Source organism: Ruditapes philippinarum, unplaced genomic scaffold (assembly GCF_026571515.1).
Source record: "Ruditapes philippinarum isolate M1 unplaced genomic scaffold, ASM2657151v2 ctg3076_1_1_1_1, whole genome shotgun sequence".
In the NCBI taxonomy this organism is placed as follows: Eukaryota; Metazoa; Mollusca; class Bivalvia; order Venerida; family Veneridae; genus Ruditapes; species Ruditapes philippinarum.
In genome coordinates, this window is record NW_026856748.1 from 1 (window position 1) to 17767 (window position 17767).

Below are 17767 nucleotides of genomic sequence, written 5' to 3' on the forward strand. Positions count from 1 at the left end.
TTATTTACCTTTAAAGCACTCTTGTAACCGTCGTTTATTAAATTATAAATTAAACGAAATCATAAAATTTTTAAAATTTTTTCTTTTCAACAATTTTTACCAGCATATTCTTTTTAACTAAATAAAAAAGCAAGTGCCATTGATGGCTTTAATTTCAAAAACCCAATTTTTACCCGGTTTAAAAAGTATCAGCCAAACATGCTTTTCAGACAAATGAATAAAATTTATTTTTTTCACCCCCAGTTTTGCGGTTCAAGCAGTGCGCCCGTTTATTTTGTGAAGATTACTTTTTCCCGGACGCCCCCAGCATTGCGTCGCATCAGACGGGGTTTTTTACACTTTGGGAGCTAAATGTTTTGAAACCCCAAAAGCACAAAAGGGGACTGTTTCCAAGTCAAAACAAGGCAAACCCATTGACAAATTCAGGGGGTTTAAAGATAAGTTCTTCAGCAACAACTTAATTTACTTTCTTCATCATTTCTCTGAAATGGTGTGAAAGAAATGCCTCATTTTGGCATTTGCAATATGGCCTTTTTAATACAAACAAACGCATAGTTATTTCAAATCACAACATTTTAACTTGAGAAAATTCAACTTTAACTTTGGTTTTAGTCAAACTTTGGGGACGTTTTAAATTTGTGTTGTTCACCCGCTTAATAAAATGTTATATGTTTAACATGATGCAACATTATTTATATAAATAATATTTTAACACCCCGATTGAACACAATTAAATCGCAACAATGGTAGCTTTGCGTTTTTATGAAATAATGCCCACCGTTAATATAGAATAACACTTTGAGTTTTATACAGCTGTTACAACCTCTATGTGTAAGAAAATTGAGACTTAAAAACATGATCACAAGCATAATATGAAAACAATTCTTGTTGAGAAATACGGAAAATTTTGCTATGCATGAATATATGATATTGTCATTTGGCATTTACCACAATAACATTACCACCATTAAAGGCTCCACTGGGGTTTTTAACACATTACGGGACAGGAAATAGTCACATTTGTACACCATTTCATGTTGGTCTATACCATTAAATTTCAGATCATTTGCTCAATCTCTTTTTTTTAGCATAATCTTTTATAATTTGGTACAAAGTGAGCTAGACAGACTAAGAAACGTACTAAATATAGATTTCAATATGGTCGTATTACTTTGTGATTTTTAAAATGTTTTAAGACTGAGCTCTTTTAATTTATGTCAAAAATTTCAAAATTAATGGTCAGATAGGCAACTTCCATGAGATAAAACGCCAAGCTGTGTATTGCTGTAACTATATTGTGCTCGTTGTGATACAGAACGTTTGTAACGTCGATTTCATTGGGTAATCTTGACGCTTATTTAATTCATATGGCTTCTGTCAAATAATGAAGTGATTATCGATTTTCTTACAAAAAAAAATATGCTGTATTATTCCCTGCGGGCCAGAGCCCGCAGGGTATTGGTACGCATTTAATTTTTGAGGCATGGAGGAGCACGTGACCTGTTTTCGGTACATGGAGGAGCATGTGATCTGTAAACCGTACATGATTGGTTAACTGACCTATTCGAAAACCTAGGTAAATACCGTTTCCCGGTACGTTACGGATTTACCTCTAGGGAATTATTGTATACACACCGGTCTCTCAAATGACCGGTGTACACAATGCTAGGTTATTAGTCCGAATTACACCTAATTAAGAACATAACACTATTACGTGATATTCTAATTTTCTATTATTATTTTACTGTTTCAGGTGGAAAAACTTGCATGATATGTTTGAAAATTATCAATGTTTCTTTAATAATAAATTTTTTATAGTGAAAATCCACAGAATTAAAACATTCGTTTGTGGCATCTGCCATAATAGATAGAGATATTCTCTGCGTAAACTTGTGTGTTTACTTTATTTTATTTTACTGTTTTTTGCACAGAATTATTCATATGTTGTACAATGGTATTTAATCATTTTCTTAAACAGAAATATTGTTTTAGTTTCGACCAAGACCAAAGACTTTCTATTGATCGATAATTGTCAACTATATTCCTGAAACAAACGTTATTTTTTTCTATATTTTTCCCCAAACAATGTTGAAAATAGTTAAATGAAATATCTTTAAGTCCCGCAGGAAACCATTTTACTTGTAAATTTCTTACAAAGATGTCAGACAGATTATATGGTTATATGATCGTGTGTATATATAAATCCGGTCTAATAGTTTAGGTTATATAGGCATGCAAACATTGATTTCATAGCTAACCCTAGCCAGTCGCATTACATTGACACCGGACTGGCCTGTCACATGACTAGTCCCTTCTTATTTTTGACACCGCCGTCATATTAAACATAATTATTAAATTGTTGGTAATCCGACAAATTACAGGTCGGTGGTTAAATGAAAGTTCTTCTAAATTGATATAAAATTGTCCAAACCAAACACCTTGAAATCGATCTACAGACGTCATTATCTACACTTGTATATACAATCGGAGCTAATTTTAACATCTATGTTTTAGTCATCTGCTGCCATATATCATACAATTGGAATAAACTACTGTTTCACACAAACATGCGATAAAATTTTGATTTTAGATTGTTGCGTCATAAAAGGTATGCGTCAGTTTTAAACCACATAAATTTTATAGTCTTTAATATTTGAAGCGAGTAAAACGCATCAATATTTTTTTTTAGTTTAGAAGAAAATATGAATCTTATTTTTTTACTCGTAATTATCCTTTAAAGGGCAAAATTAATTCTAAACAGATCATCATTTGGTAAGACCAAGAAGACTAGATTCGTTGCCTTAGTAACGGGTTAAGTTCTTCTAAATGTAATAGTAGTTAACCAGTTATTGCACTAAGGTGATGATATATTGTTTAACGTGTTCAGAGTGTATTCTACAATATGAATTGTTTTAACAGTTAATTGATATATTGCAATACGGTTTATATTATAGGGTTAGGGAAAATTGATTTAAAATGACTTTAAATGAAGAAATAGAAATAACGTTTTGTTCAAAGTAATTCTTCAATGTCATGACATTTTTGGAAGGTTGGGGTGAGAAGATGGTGGTTGTGTGAGCGTATGTGGGAGGAAGGCAGGGTTGAGGTGGGTGTGATGTATATGACATGTGATTATGTAATAGGTACACGTAATAGTTTTACATATTTTCATAATCTCTATACAAATTTAATATATTTTCTTCTAATCTTGTAAGGTAAAAAAAGAAGAAGAAAAAACAGTATTTGGCTCTGTCTCATCAAAAGGTATCCGCGTGTATCTGTCTATAGAACTAATATATGAGCTATATATTTATCTTTCAAGAAACTAGAATGCCATCCTTTATTGAATTTATTGCCGAGTCTAATGAAAGAACAGTTTTAAAACTAATATAATATATAGAGCTATATATGGCTTATATTGTTCTTGAAAATAATCAAATAACCCGAAATCAATATTATGCTTTCTTTGATTCATATCAGAATTAAAACTTCTCATAATCGACTGAAATAGTGCATTTATACATATTTAAATATTTACACGGTTCTTGACTCTGTAACCATAAATAAGTTATATTCTCCAGAAAATTGACACTTATCATTGACAAATTGATTTGTACGTATCAAATGCTTTCGGTTATTGTATAATTGGTCAATTAGTGAGTGCATGGCATGTTTGAATATCTTGTATTTCGACTGGCAATGATCTTGTCACCTAATCTAAAGTCATGTTAGAATGATAACAGAATATGAAATGAATAATCGATCTGTGAATAGTTCCAACCAGTTTATTAGACAAACTAAGGAATTGATTGAACCGCTTCAAAAGAAAAAAATCAAGAATTAACATTGTATTAGTATATATATTTATTTTCCTAAGACTAAAATGTGATTGTAAAGCTAATAACATATTATTCATGTTATTTTCTTTTCAAAGAAAATATGTTTCTGTTAAATCATTTGCACGTTAAGCGTTCCTATCAACGTGATATGACGTTGACGTTAAAATCGTTTGTCACTGAACAATGTTACTCGCATGGTTTGATATCGTTCATATAATATTACAAACAGACTTTTAGACCGCTGTATGCGTCTTATTCGGGACGAATGTCAATATCGTGCGATAGATGTTAAACTTCTTAATAAATGTTCGATGCTTTATTATATTTTTTCATGCTATAATTGTTTGTTTGTTGTTTTTGATTGTTTCTTTGTGTTCTTTTTGTAGTTTATCTTTTAGTTTAAAAAGTGACTCACCTTGCTTAAATCACAAGTTTTGAAACATTTGAAATTAATATTCACATACAAAAAAAATGAGACTTTACCTTTTTCATTAAGTAGTAATTCCCAAAAAATCCAATTTGATTATTTGAGTTAAATCCGGAAAATAAAACCACTCTGATGCTATGATCCAATGTAATTTCCACACTGTTGAGTAATTTGTAAGATAATTCTAACGACTACACAGCATTTTATTTCTTTTTTATTTTTGTAAATCCACAATAAAAAAATTATCAATCGAAAATATCCATGTGTTTCTTTAAATTTGTTTTGCAATACAAGAAGCTGGTTTGCAGTGAAAAGCCATCAAAATATTGCTTCCCACCTATTCCATAGTTTTGGCGAAAGTGTTATAATTTCTGTAAATCCGTATTAGTTGACCCACACCCAGTTTTTCATTCATGCAAGATTTTTTCAATAATTCTACGGGAGCTTTACGAAAAGTTAAATATTGGTCAATAAGATCGTAAGAATAACAAAAGCATATTTTCTACTAGACTGACCTGCCGCAGGGGTGCTATTGGAGGTAGTAAAATAGTCAACTATTATTACTGACTTGCAGTTCAATGGCGTATTTCTAAATTAATATTTACTTAATAAATATTTTCAAAATGTGTATTGCTTTAATATAGTCTTACAGACTTCATTTCCAGTTTATTTCGGACAGTCCGACAAGAGTTTAGGACAAACTGTTTTCCTCCATCCTTTTAACGGTCTGTCTCTGTGAAAAAATGTTACCGCATTGGTCAATAACATATTTGTTAAAAAAATTCTTTATTAACAAAAACATCATTTTCACGTCCTGAGGTATGGCATTGTTTTAATTAAATGACCTTGACATTCAAAGCTGAACTAAAGATGTTCACCATAACCTCGTTATTTATTTATGTACGTAATTTGCCATGCTATACAAAAATTAAATAACTGAAATGCATGCGTTTTACAGTTGTGTTAGTAACATGTTTTGTATTTATTATTCATTAATTTTATTGAACGTATCTGATATGTAGAATCCATTCTTGTAATTTGCCAACTTTATTACAAGTTCGTGGGAAGTTGTTCTAACACAATAAATGATCATAAATATGACTTTATGTCTTCTACTAGATGATGTGGGGGACAGACCAAGATGACCCTCGTTATTATCCGAGGTACGTACGTTCACCTGTATATTGTGTTTCTAGAAACACACCAGCAAGCCGGAGAAAATTACATGGGACAATCACACGGTGCATATCCATATCGGTACCCTCTTTGCGAAATCTGCTGAAACGGTACCCTCTTTGAACATGCACAGGTCATTCTCTGCTAAAAACAAACCAGCGATGGATACCAATCCAGTAAAATTTCATTGTAATAAGGAAATGAGGTATGTCATGTAGAAAAGATGTATACCACGGAACACAAGAATATTTTATTTATGTACCGATTTGTCATGTGCCCGATTTTCATGTACTGCAACTTCACAATAAGCTACAAAAAATCGACATATCTTGCCTCGCCCATCACCTCGACATATTTTTCGGACTGAAATTAACCTGTGGCTTGATTATATATGGATCATACATATTTAATATGTTCATATACATATCATGTTCGGACAAATGGCAGTATATTGTCAAAAATAAATGTAAAATTCATAAAAACACCCTACTTTCGGTTTTGCAGCGGCACGGGCTACCTCTCTTCAATTGAATTTTTATATCACAGGTACCCTCTCATTTTTGAACATATAGGTACCATCAAAGCACGACATATGCTTTTATCTGCGTTAATCGTTAAGTATGTATGTAATATTTCTTACTTTTATGTAAATATTACTTACTTAGCGATAAACGCACACAAAAGCATATGTCGTGCTTTGATGGTACCTATATGTTCAAAAATGAGAGGGTACCTGTGATATAAAAATTCAATTGAAGAGAGGTAGCCCGTGCCGCTGCAAAACCGAAAGTAGGGTGTTTTTATGAATTTACATTTATTTTTGACAATATACTGCCATTTGTCCGAACATGATATGTATATGAACATATTAAATATGTATGATGCATATATAATCAAGCCACAGGTTAATTTCAGTCCGAAAAATATGTCGAGGTGATGGGCGAGGCAAGACATGTCGATTTTTTGTAGCTTATTGTGAAGTTGCAGTACATGAAAAACGGGCACATGACAAATTAGCATGAAAGTAAAACATTATAGTGTTCCGTGGTATACATCTTTTCTACATGACATACCTCATTTCCTTATTATAATGAAATTTTACTGGATTGGTATCCATCGCTGGTTTGTTTTTAGCAGAGAATGACCTGTGCATGTTCAAAGAGGGTACCGTTTCAGCAGATTTCGCTAAGAGGGTACCGATATGGATATTCACCGTGAATCAGTATCCCTTACGTTTCAAGTTTATTCAATATATATCCCAGTTTGCATTTTACAATACAAAAAAAAACATGAGACAAATACATTTGTAATAATAGATAATAATAAACTGTCACGTTAACATGTGAGGGCAACACTGTATGAATATATTAGATGTAAAAATATATTTGGGCGTACCAATAATGACATAATGTAATACAAGAAAAAAAAACGGTCAACATTCCAACTAAAATGAAAGCATGTGTATGAATGTGAAATCATTTAATTATTCGTAGAAAACATTGACTAGGAATTTTTTTATTAAGATCGGTAACATAATTTAATAAAACTTTATTGTTTGTACTTTTATATTTTATCTTTTGACATTCTCAATCAACTTGTTTAACTTTTTTAGCCGCGTCACGACAAAACCATTATAGTGCGTTTGCTTCCGCGCAGTCTGATCAGGATCCATGCTATTCGCTTACCAACTCTATTTCAAGTAGAGAAACAGATGGCGAACTGCATGGATCCTGATCAGACTGCGCGGAAGCGCAGGCTGGTCTGGGTCCATGCTGGTCGCAAACCCATTATGTTGGTTTTGTCGTGACGCGGCTCATGTCATGTTTTGTATGTAGTTTAAATATGTGAATATCACTGATTGAATTTATTATGAAATAATTTCTTGATGCATGTATTGTAATAAATATACATGTATATGTATGTTATGATGATTGGTGTTGAGACCAAGTCAGAAATAAAATATATGTTCTGTTCTATGTGTCGGTATTATGTTATTAAATGACCACTGACAAATACAGAGTTACATGTAATTTTAATAGTGTTACGCTTTAACGTGATCATGATAATAATAACGATGATGATGATGATGATGATGATGATGATGGTGATGATAATGATGATGATGATAATAATGATGATGATGATGATGATAATGATGATGATATTGATGATGATGATAATAATGATAATGATGATGATAAAAATGATGATGATGATGATGATGAGGAGGAGGAGGAGGAGGATGATTATTATTTTATTATTATTATTATTATTATTATTATTATTATTATTATTATCATTATTACAAAATACCAAAATTTAATTGGTTTATCAAATGATCATTACGTTTGATTTAATGGAATATTCGTAACACCCTAAATCTACTGAAACTGGAGGAAATTATTCCATGCCACCAGTATAACGCCAGACCAGCAGCCTAACAAGGGCCACTAACCCCAAGATAAATTATGGACTGTCCCATAAACTGGAAGCCGGGCAAGTCCATTTAAAACTAATTCAGTAGATTATAGGTTACAGGTGCTGTATCTTTCGTAGAAATCAAAGTCAGATCTTATAGCCTGAAACTACATTTATCACGATTAAGACAAAATGACATTCAATTTATTTAAGATAAAAATCGTTGTGCGTGAAGTCGATACATTCCAATGCACTGATTTACATATAGTTTTTACGGTCATCGTAAACGCATAAACAGTCTGACTCGCCCAAATAACATAGCGGTCAAATGCGCGAAAACATATTAGTGTGCTGTGTTTTTTATTTTCCAAATATAATGCTTATTTTATTGAAAAGAGATTTAGGGCGGTGCCTTGCAATTTCGGCGTAATACATGGGGCTTAAGAGATTATTGAAATAAAAGCCCGGATTAGCTTTTTCTTTAAACGGTGTAAGTGTAGACCTAAAATCACCTTTGATGTAATCTTTGGTCATAAAATCGAATTCCAATCCATACACCGGAGTATAACCGGTGCTACGGAACACACATGTCTCGAACGAAACATCCGTAATTTATGATCTTTGCATGCGTGCATTGTCATTTGAATATTTTAATGTTGCCCATTTAAGTCTCAAAAAGGAAATATTTTCATGAATAATGTCAAGCAGGTTACTTTTCTAATTACTGAATACAATGGTACTTTTAATACCCATAAGCTTAAACCTGTAATGATGGTTGCGAGTTTAAACCTGTAATATACATGTATATAATAGAATTATATTGGAAGCCTTTTTTCTACAATTGTGCGTTTTCACAGTCATGCTTTAGTCGTGCTTTTTTGTAAGCAATAACAATTTTACTATTCCACACACGATTATGACATTGCATTGAATACTAAACAAGGTATTATCATGCATGATTATTAAGGCAACTAACATGTTTACCATTTTTCTTCAACAAACGTATTTGACCTATAAAATCACAATCCCATACATTTAAAAAAGGGCGTGTTCCTTCTAAATTTTGCCAAGGTAAATAAGTTAACGTATATACCTTTGAAAGGGATTAACAAGTAATTATCAATCTAAATATTGACTTTCTTTACCACGAGTTGTTCCCCTTTAACTGTATTTGACCGCTTAGAAAAGAACGGTCAAACCTTCTATCATTCATTGATTTGCTATCTTTTGCCATTATTATTTCATTATTATGTATATATATACGTAATAATATCGGAATTCCTCGGATAGTATCGATAATGTCTAGAACAAATACAACTTATTAATGACAACGTGGCCAGTTTTAATTATAATTGCTCTATTTCAATTTAAATGTATCAAAAACATAAATTTGTAAAACCAGCTGACTCCGTTAATAATCCGCCCGGTTAAACCGTGAAATCTAGCCGGATGTTTGTACTTTTATAAATTTAAATGGTCGTATTTTCGTCAGAAATCTTATTATTTATACAATAAATATAAATTCTACAATGTATTACGTAGAACTAGGCTTAATGAAGAAGTCTTAAGTCTGGCCACTTGTGGCAATCGGCTAGTGGGCAATGTTCAGTTAAATGTATTTAAGAAGTCACTAGTCTTAAAGTGATTTAGTCTAAAATGGGAATTATTTTGGTATTTCTAAGCAATAGGAGGTATCATTTTGGATATTGTTATTAAATGTGTCTTGAAAAAATATCGATCTAGTTCTTATTGGTTTACTACGAATATTTATCTGATGAATTATAACAAATTGTTCTAGGACAATTTATCGTCTGCTATATATGAGTATGTAGGGGGCGTCAATTGCCGAGTGGTTAAGCTCGTTGACTTCAAACCACTTGCCCTTCCCCGCTGTGGTTTCGAATCCCGACAGGGACTTTGGATTATTTCAAGTGAGGTACTTTCCGGCTAGCTTACGGAACGTCTGTGGTTCTACTCAGATTCCCGATCACTCCCTCCAATAGTAAAGCTGGAACGCCACCATATGACTTATGCTATGTTGGTGCTACGTGAAACCCGACAAGTTATATATGTAAAAGTGTATCACATTTACCAACAACAACATTATATATATATATATCTTATCAACAACATCTATATATGAGCCGCGTCACGACAAAACCAACATAATGGGTTTGCAACCAGCATGGATCCAGACCAGCCTGCGCATCCGCGCAGTCTGATCAGGATCCATGCTGTTCGCTATCAGTTTCTCTATCTTGTTATAGAGTTTGTACGCGAACAGCATGGTCCTGATTATGTTGGTTTTGCCATGGCGCGGCTCATATAATTATTTCCCTTTAATAAAGATATTTTTGTGTAGAATTCCTCAAGATGTGACAGATAAAACTTTTCAAACTAGTTTCGAATAAGTTAATTTTATTGAATATAAAACAAACAATATATAAAATTTTGAGTAAAATATTCCTCTACAAAAATAAATTTTATATGCATAATAACATATTACATAAATACATGTATATAAAGATGTAGTATTAAGGGGCCTCCGTGGCCGAGTGGTTAAAGTCGCTGACTTGAGATCACAGGTCCCTCACCACTGTGGGTTCGATCCTCACTCGGGTCGAAATCTTTCATGTGAGGAAGCCATCCAGCTGGCTTACGGAAGGTCGGTGGTTCTACCCAGGTGCCCGCTCGTGCCTGAAATAATGCCCGGAGGGGCACCTGGGGTCTTCCTCCACCAATAAAGCTGGAAAAAAAAAATCGACGAAAAATCTCGGCGGGACGCTCTAGGATGACCCGACTTGAGTGTACGGTCGCCCATATGGGCTTTCCGGCGGCGACCTTAAATAAACGCATTAAAAAAAAAGAATGTAGTATTAAAAAGGTAGGCTATGTTAAAATACATTATAACCATAATTGGTTACAATGTATTTACACATTTTCATCACTAGACATATATACCCGTAGTGCCGCACGTAAATTCGATAACACGTGAAAGACATCAAAAGAAAGGAAAAATTTTATTATCTGTAGGATAAAATGTAATCTGGTTTAAATTTCACAAACTGTGTCACAAAATTAAAACATAAAATAAAAATAAAAAAACAACCTAAAAGCAATCAAAGTAGAAAAGTGTTTTAAAGTCCACAAAAGAAGACACAGATTTAAAAGATGTAAAGTTGGCACAAGTAAGTGTTAAAGCAGTACAAAAATATTTCTATGGAAATATGGCACCGTATAATTATGCTAAAGATATTCTATACCTAGTCAAACATAATAAAGACGTTTACAAATCAAAATATATGTAAACAAATACAAAAATGAAATACAAATGTTTAATATTAATTTAAACACACGTCTCTAGATTTCTGCTAATGAAATAGCAAAAACTTCACTAAATCATCTCCAAACTGCACGAGATATAAGCGTTTTTCTTTGATCCTAACTGTACTCTGTAGTTAGTTGGAATAGATTGCGAGTTTCCATTGCTTTCTTACACTGATTGATCTCTGCTGACCGAAGTGACAATAATATGTTTACAATTCTATTTCTAAATGCAAAAAGAATGATATCCGTAGTAGTGGTAATCCTCAACTGGTTTACATGTTATATTGCATATTTACAAACATTTCTGATGTTTCTTCCTGTTGCTGTTGGTTTCGCATTTAGATAAAATCCCTGAAATTTAAAGTTTCAAATAATGAACTGTGAACAAAAATTACACAAATTACACAAAATATCAAAATATTAACTTAATATGCATGTATATTATATAGGTATTACCTAAATAACCCTGTACGGTCCACACATGGTCGTTCAATCTCGTATTGAGATTATATATATATATATATATGTACATGCAATTTAACAGCTGATAATACTTTATTATACCTGTTAGTTAGTAAAGTCAAGTAAAGTAAAATAAAGTAAAATAAAGTAAAGTAAAGTAAAGTGAGGTAAGGTAAAGTAAAGTGAGGTAAAGTGAGGTAAAGTAAAGTAAAGTAAATAGTACATGACGTCAATAGTTATTGAACATATATGACATTAAATGTTTACATTAGATATAATTAGATCAAACAGAAAATGAACATTTTACACATGAAACAAATAAATGAGCCTGTAAAACATAAAACAGAAATAATATATAAATATGATAATTAACTCACTTTTTCATTTGGTCTTGTCCTAAATAATTGTACATGTAATACCAGGAATAATTATTCATGGCATTATTATAATAACCTGAAATGATAAACAAAAATGTTTCATTATTTTAAGAAATATAACGGATGTCAGTTTATTATTTTAGTGTAGGTAACAAACAATAACGATAGAAATATGAAATTTTCACAAGATAAAGTTTTGTTTATTATCTGTTTTTCTTCACTTTATTTCTGGACCGATAAACATTAGACAAGTAAAATGGTTTCCTGCGGGGAACATTTTTAACGATATAAAGATATTTCATTTAACTATTTTCAACATTGTTTGGGGGTGGATAAATAACCGTTTGTATCAGGAATATAGTTGACAATAATCGATCAATATATAGAAGAAGGTCTTTGGAAACTGGTGACCGTTGATGACCGGAGAAGGTCGAACATAAAACAATTATTTCTTTTCAAGAAAATGATTAAATAGGCCTACCATTTTATGAATAATTCCGAGCAAAAAAATAATAAATAAAGTAAACACACAAGTTTACGCAGAAAATATCTCTATTTATGATGGAATATTTTAATTTTGTAGATTTTCAGTATAAAAAATTTATTGTTCATTTTGAGATACATTGATAATTTTCAAACACATCATTCAAGTTTTTCCACCTTAAACGGTAAAATAATTATAGAAAATTAGAAATATCACGCAATAGTTTTTTGTTCTTAATTAGGTGTAATTCTGACTAATTCCCTAGAGGATTATCCGTAACGTACCGGCAAACGGTATTTAGTCAGGTTTTCGAAAAGGTCAATTAACCAATCATGTACGGTTTACAGATCACATGCTCCTCCATGTACCGAAAACAGGTCACGTGCTCCTCTATGCCTCAAAAGTTAAACGCGTACCAATACCCAGACCGCAGGGAATAATTGGGGCCAGAAAAAAATACTGTAAAAAGTATACTTAGTTCAGTAAATTAATTCAGTATATGAAAAATAATAACCTTCATCGTCTATAACCGGATATGTTTCACCTCGTTGTCGTCTGCGGCGATTCTTAGTATTGTCGTCTGACGAAGACGCTGACAATGTTGACTGGTCATCCCAGGTGTACGGTACATAAACGGGGTCATTCCGTCCAATTGTGTTGATCTTTGTCGGCATGACGCTTGGGAAGAAAGCACCATGATGGTCAAATGTTTGTCTGTAAAATTAACATGCTTTTCTTTATATTGTTGTCAAAGTACAGACACATACATATATAACTAGATTGGTCTCATATGTTTAATATTATTTGTAACATTTACATTTCTAATGTAGCTTTTTGGCCGTTCTTGTGTGAAACTCCGATCTGTTTAGTTAAGAATTTATTTAATTCTAATCTGGTGAATGCAAAGCTTACAGAAAGGCTCCACAATCCGTTCCTGGAACCAACTTTTTCTCAGCAATGGATGTAAAAATTGTTGCTCAAAGAAAAAATGACTTTCCCCTGAATGGTATTGCACCAACGCGACCAGCAAACCTTAGGTTTCTAGTCCAATGACGCTAAACTACTCGGCCATGCCGCCATAATCTATATTTCTAGCATAAACTGTACGGTTACATACCTGTTAAATCCGCTGGATTTGTGTACATATCGTTGATTTTGTTTTCGTTTAATGTATACCATACATACAACCAGGATGAGAACGGCAATAAAAAACAATGGTATTCCAACCCCTAATCCGATCACCACGGCCAAATTATCTGTGATTCTTGTCCTAAAATTGTCAATGTCATAAATGTATATTCTTACAACATCACTGAATACATTAATTTTGTATAGATGTATACTTATACACGTCTTTGATTTCATGCGCATAGATACCCTTTTTGTCTAAAAAAATCGGTCGGACATTTTGGGCTCGGGCTTGAAATTTGTTCTTGTTCTTCTGCAGATGTTAATGCACCTAAAAGATGCATTAACCATTTATAATAAAAAATATATATCATGCTCAAATTTGATACATGCATTTGAAAATACTGAAAATTGCTACACTGTATCTTTGTAAATATAAAGTCAACAGTTTTCGGCTTCGCACAGATTAGATATGTTGTTTTAAACTATACACTATAGGAGGCCACAAAATGAATATATAGCGCCATTTAAAAATACTTAAACGCATATTCCCGTACATACATTTTGCATTGTTTAATTCAAAATTAGACATATTTAGTTAAAAGATCATATATGGCAATACATTTCTGCGATAAAATTATTTTACTTCAAGATGAGCACAGTACATTGAATAATTCTAATAGAAATTATAATCAATAATTCAATTTCGAAAAATACCCCCTTCATCTATATACCTTCATCTATATCATAGAATAATGTTTTATATAATCATTTATATAATGTATTGATTTGAAACTATTGTTAATATTGGTAATTAGATAGAATGTCAAGTTTCATGCATCATTTTACATATTCACCATGTTTGACGAGCAAAATTGGTAAATACAAAATGTTACATCATTACAAGAACTTTGGACTTACTTGTACTTGCAGATAGCTTCCCCGTTTTCTACAGCACAATACTGATCGCTACTGCACTTACTCTCTGACTCGGACAGTAACAGACACTTTATCGTTGTTTGTGTGTCCGTCTGTGGGTTTATTGCTGAAAAGTAAAACGAAGAACTTATAACACAGTGTATGTACCAGCCAATAACTGTTACTCAGTCCCTATCCCCGGATATCGAGGACTCGGGTTCTTCCTGTGGTAACTCTTACAATGTTAATTTCACATGGAATCTAATAATCGTTACTGGTGGTAGAGGATATAAGGTGTCTCGGTTTATTTATTTTTAGGAATCTACCTTAAAACCTAAAAAATATTATTGTATAGTAACTACATATCTTACTCGCATGAAAGAATCCAAAGGTCCTGTCGGGAGTCGAACCCACTGTTAGGGGAGGGTGATTTGAAGTTTGTTACCTTAACCACTCGGCATCAGAGTCCACTAACAGCTCTGTTAAGGTAATGTAAATTGGCCCAAAGGTATTGAGTAATCACTAAATCGTTACATGGAACAGAAACCATATAAAGGGGTCAATAGGGTTCTTACCGTCTGAATTTCCTATTTGTAACGTGTTGACAACAGTGCTCTGACCGAAGACAGTGATAGAGGTATTACTGAATCCACTCACAGCGTTTGAAAAATCGTTCCTAGCCTCGTCAGTTTTAGACACCAGAACAACGAACTTGATCTTCAGACTACCCCTATGACAGAAAGAGGTTGTATTATACTATTGTATTATACTAACATGTATTATATTGTATTATAACACATTTTTCATGAATACATTTTACATTAATTAATTAATAACTTGCTGGAAGCATTTGAAGCAGTGTCGAGATGTCCAGCAAAGTTGTATGCTATTGTGAGCTCTAACATTTTAAATTGACTTTTCTAAAGTCAAAGCAAGAAAATCCATTTTACGAATCCAGAAGTGACATTATGCTCATTCTGTCAATTATCAGGTTAAGCTGACTTGACTATATTTCAAAACTTTATAATTATGATTGACCAACAGTTGAAATTGGAAAATGTTTAAGAAAAAAAATTTGCCTTAAATATAAAAAGACTGCCCCACTCTATTTATAAATTTAACGTTACAATTAAATTCCGTTTGATATTTACAGAAATTTTCTTGGGTATCACTCATGCGAAGTAGCTTATAAAATTGAAAGGAATTTTATTTTGACTTTCACCTGTTCACTCACTCATTGGGACAGTCATGTCACTGTAAGACGTATTATAGATAGCTGCACATTGTATGCGGATTTTATTTTTTATAGAGCCATGAAATATTTAAAATCGTACAATAAATGAGCCGTGTCACGACAAAACCAACATAATGGGTTTGCGACCAGCATAGATCCAGACCAGCCTGCGCATCCGCGCAGTCTGATCAGGATCCATGCTGTTCGCTTACAAACCCTATAACAAGTAAAGAAACTGATAGCGAACAGCATGGATCCTGATCAGACTGCGCGGATGCGCAGGCTGGTCTGGATCCATGCCGGTCGCAAATTCATTATGTTGGTTTTGTCGTGACGCGGCTCAAATAATTGTTAAAGGAGAATGTGTCTTTGTATACTTACTCGGTAACAGAATATACTTTCACTGCTTGAAGATTAGAAATGTCCATTTTACTCTCGAAATACGCTTTTATCTATGAAAATAAAGATAGCAAAATGATTTACCATATAAATATCATTTTATATCCACCACAATATTCACGTTTCAAACAGATTGTAGGAGATGTATTGGTGATACTGTACTTTTGTAACGTTCAATTTCATGTTTATATGCATTATATACAAGGCTAATGCAAATTTAAATGTATGAAAACAGTTGTTTTTTTTATAAATAAGTTATGATTTATAAAGATTTTTGACAGGTTATATAACCTGTACTAATGGTAGAGTTTGGTATATAACCCTCGTCTAGCAACTCCAGTTATATAAGCTCAAACCCGTGTATACTATGACATATAACTTGAATTAAAAAAAAAACTTTATAACTAAGATAATACAGATATATTTTGCATCTACAACGTGGTCAAGAAAAGTTAACTTGTTTAAGAGAACACAACTATCTTAAAGCGCCGTGTATGAAAGACAACAGGACGCTGTTGCTGTTATCGGTTTTATGATTAACCCTTAACCTACCGAATTTCCTAAATGGAATTGTCTTACTTCTATTTCGAGAACTGTCCATTGTATATTTTGAAGATATATAAATGAAAAATATAAGTTAGTTAGACAATTGTATAGAGCCTGATAAGACTGCTCAGATGGTGCTATCTAGCATGGCTCTGTACTGGTGACAAAGGCAAAACACTTCCGAATCTAGCAGGTTAAGGATTCTGAAACTTGAAACCTATAAGGTTTGTCATGACATAATATCGAGTCTTTTTTGTCGATAAATTGAAAAACAAATAATAATATTTATATATCAACTTACCGCCCGTTCAGCCTCTGCCTTGTATACATCGTTGGTGCTCTGTATATCTAAATTGTCACTTTTTGAAACTGAGGCTACATTTAGATTGAGACTTATAAACATGTCAATCCCTATAGCATCGTCTGAAATAATGATTTAAGTTTTGTTAATTTTTGTTAGTCTGGATAACCTGCCCTTTGTATACAAAATGTTTACAATAGATGCTTGGAACCAGTATATTAAAGCCAGGTTAGCTTGCACATTCTTTAGATAGTTTAAAATTCAAAATTGACATTTTCCAAAAATTTAAGTCGGACACGTTTATTTGAAAATTTCAGCAGGTTGAACGTAAAAGAAGAAATGGGCAACTTAGTTTTAAACGCACATGATGCCTCAGAGGCCAATAATCTTTTAAATCTTTAGAAAGGTCTGATATGTGTGTTTTATAATATTTTTGATACTGATTTTAAACGTCTTAGATGTTAAACAACGATAGAAATAGTTTTAAATGTGCCGTAATGTGTTGGAAAAGGGTAACAAAGTAGTATTTTGACTTCCATACAAAATACTTATTCTCTATACTTATACCAATTGCTAAAGAGTAAAAGAACCGAAAGATAGTTAATTTAAATAGTCAATAAGTTTTGTTTTGAAGCTGTAAAAAGATAAAGAAATAAAAAGATTTTGAAAACAAAAATGATAGCATTGCATGTGCTTAATGGGCCTTTAAGCAATAGGACATCGCTAAAGGA

General features: G+C 32.5%; 1 protein-coding gene across 1 annotated transcript in view; it reads right to left on the reverse strand.

Annotated features, from left to right (window-relative positions):
• Positions 1 to 10779: 10779 nt before the first annotated feature.
• LOC132747595 (uncharacterized) overlaps positions 10780 to 17767 on the reverse strand; it is a 49033-nt gene continuing 42045 nt past the window's right edge. The window contains exons 47-54 of the mRNA XM_060737016.1: positions 17037 to 17158; positions 16172 to 16242; positions 15132 to 15286; positions 14560 to 14683; positions 13628 to 13780; positions 13025 to 13224; positions 12027 to 12102; positions 10780 to 11538 (exon numbers count right to left, since the gene is read on the reverse strand). Coding sequence (XP_060592999.1) covers positions 11526 to 11538; positions 12027 to 12102; positions 13025 to 13224; positions 13628 to 13780; positions 14560 to 14683; positions 15132 to 15286; positions 16172 to 16242; positions 17037 to 17158 — 914 coding nt within the window. The 3' untranslated portion in view covers positions 10780 to 11525. The remainder of the gene's footprint in view (positions 11539 to 12026; positions 12103 to 13024; positions 13225 to 13627; positions 13781 to 14559; positions 14684 to 15131; positions 15287 to 16171; positions 16243 to 17036; positions 17159 to 17767) is intronic.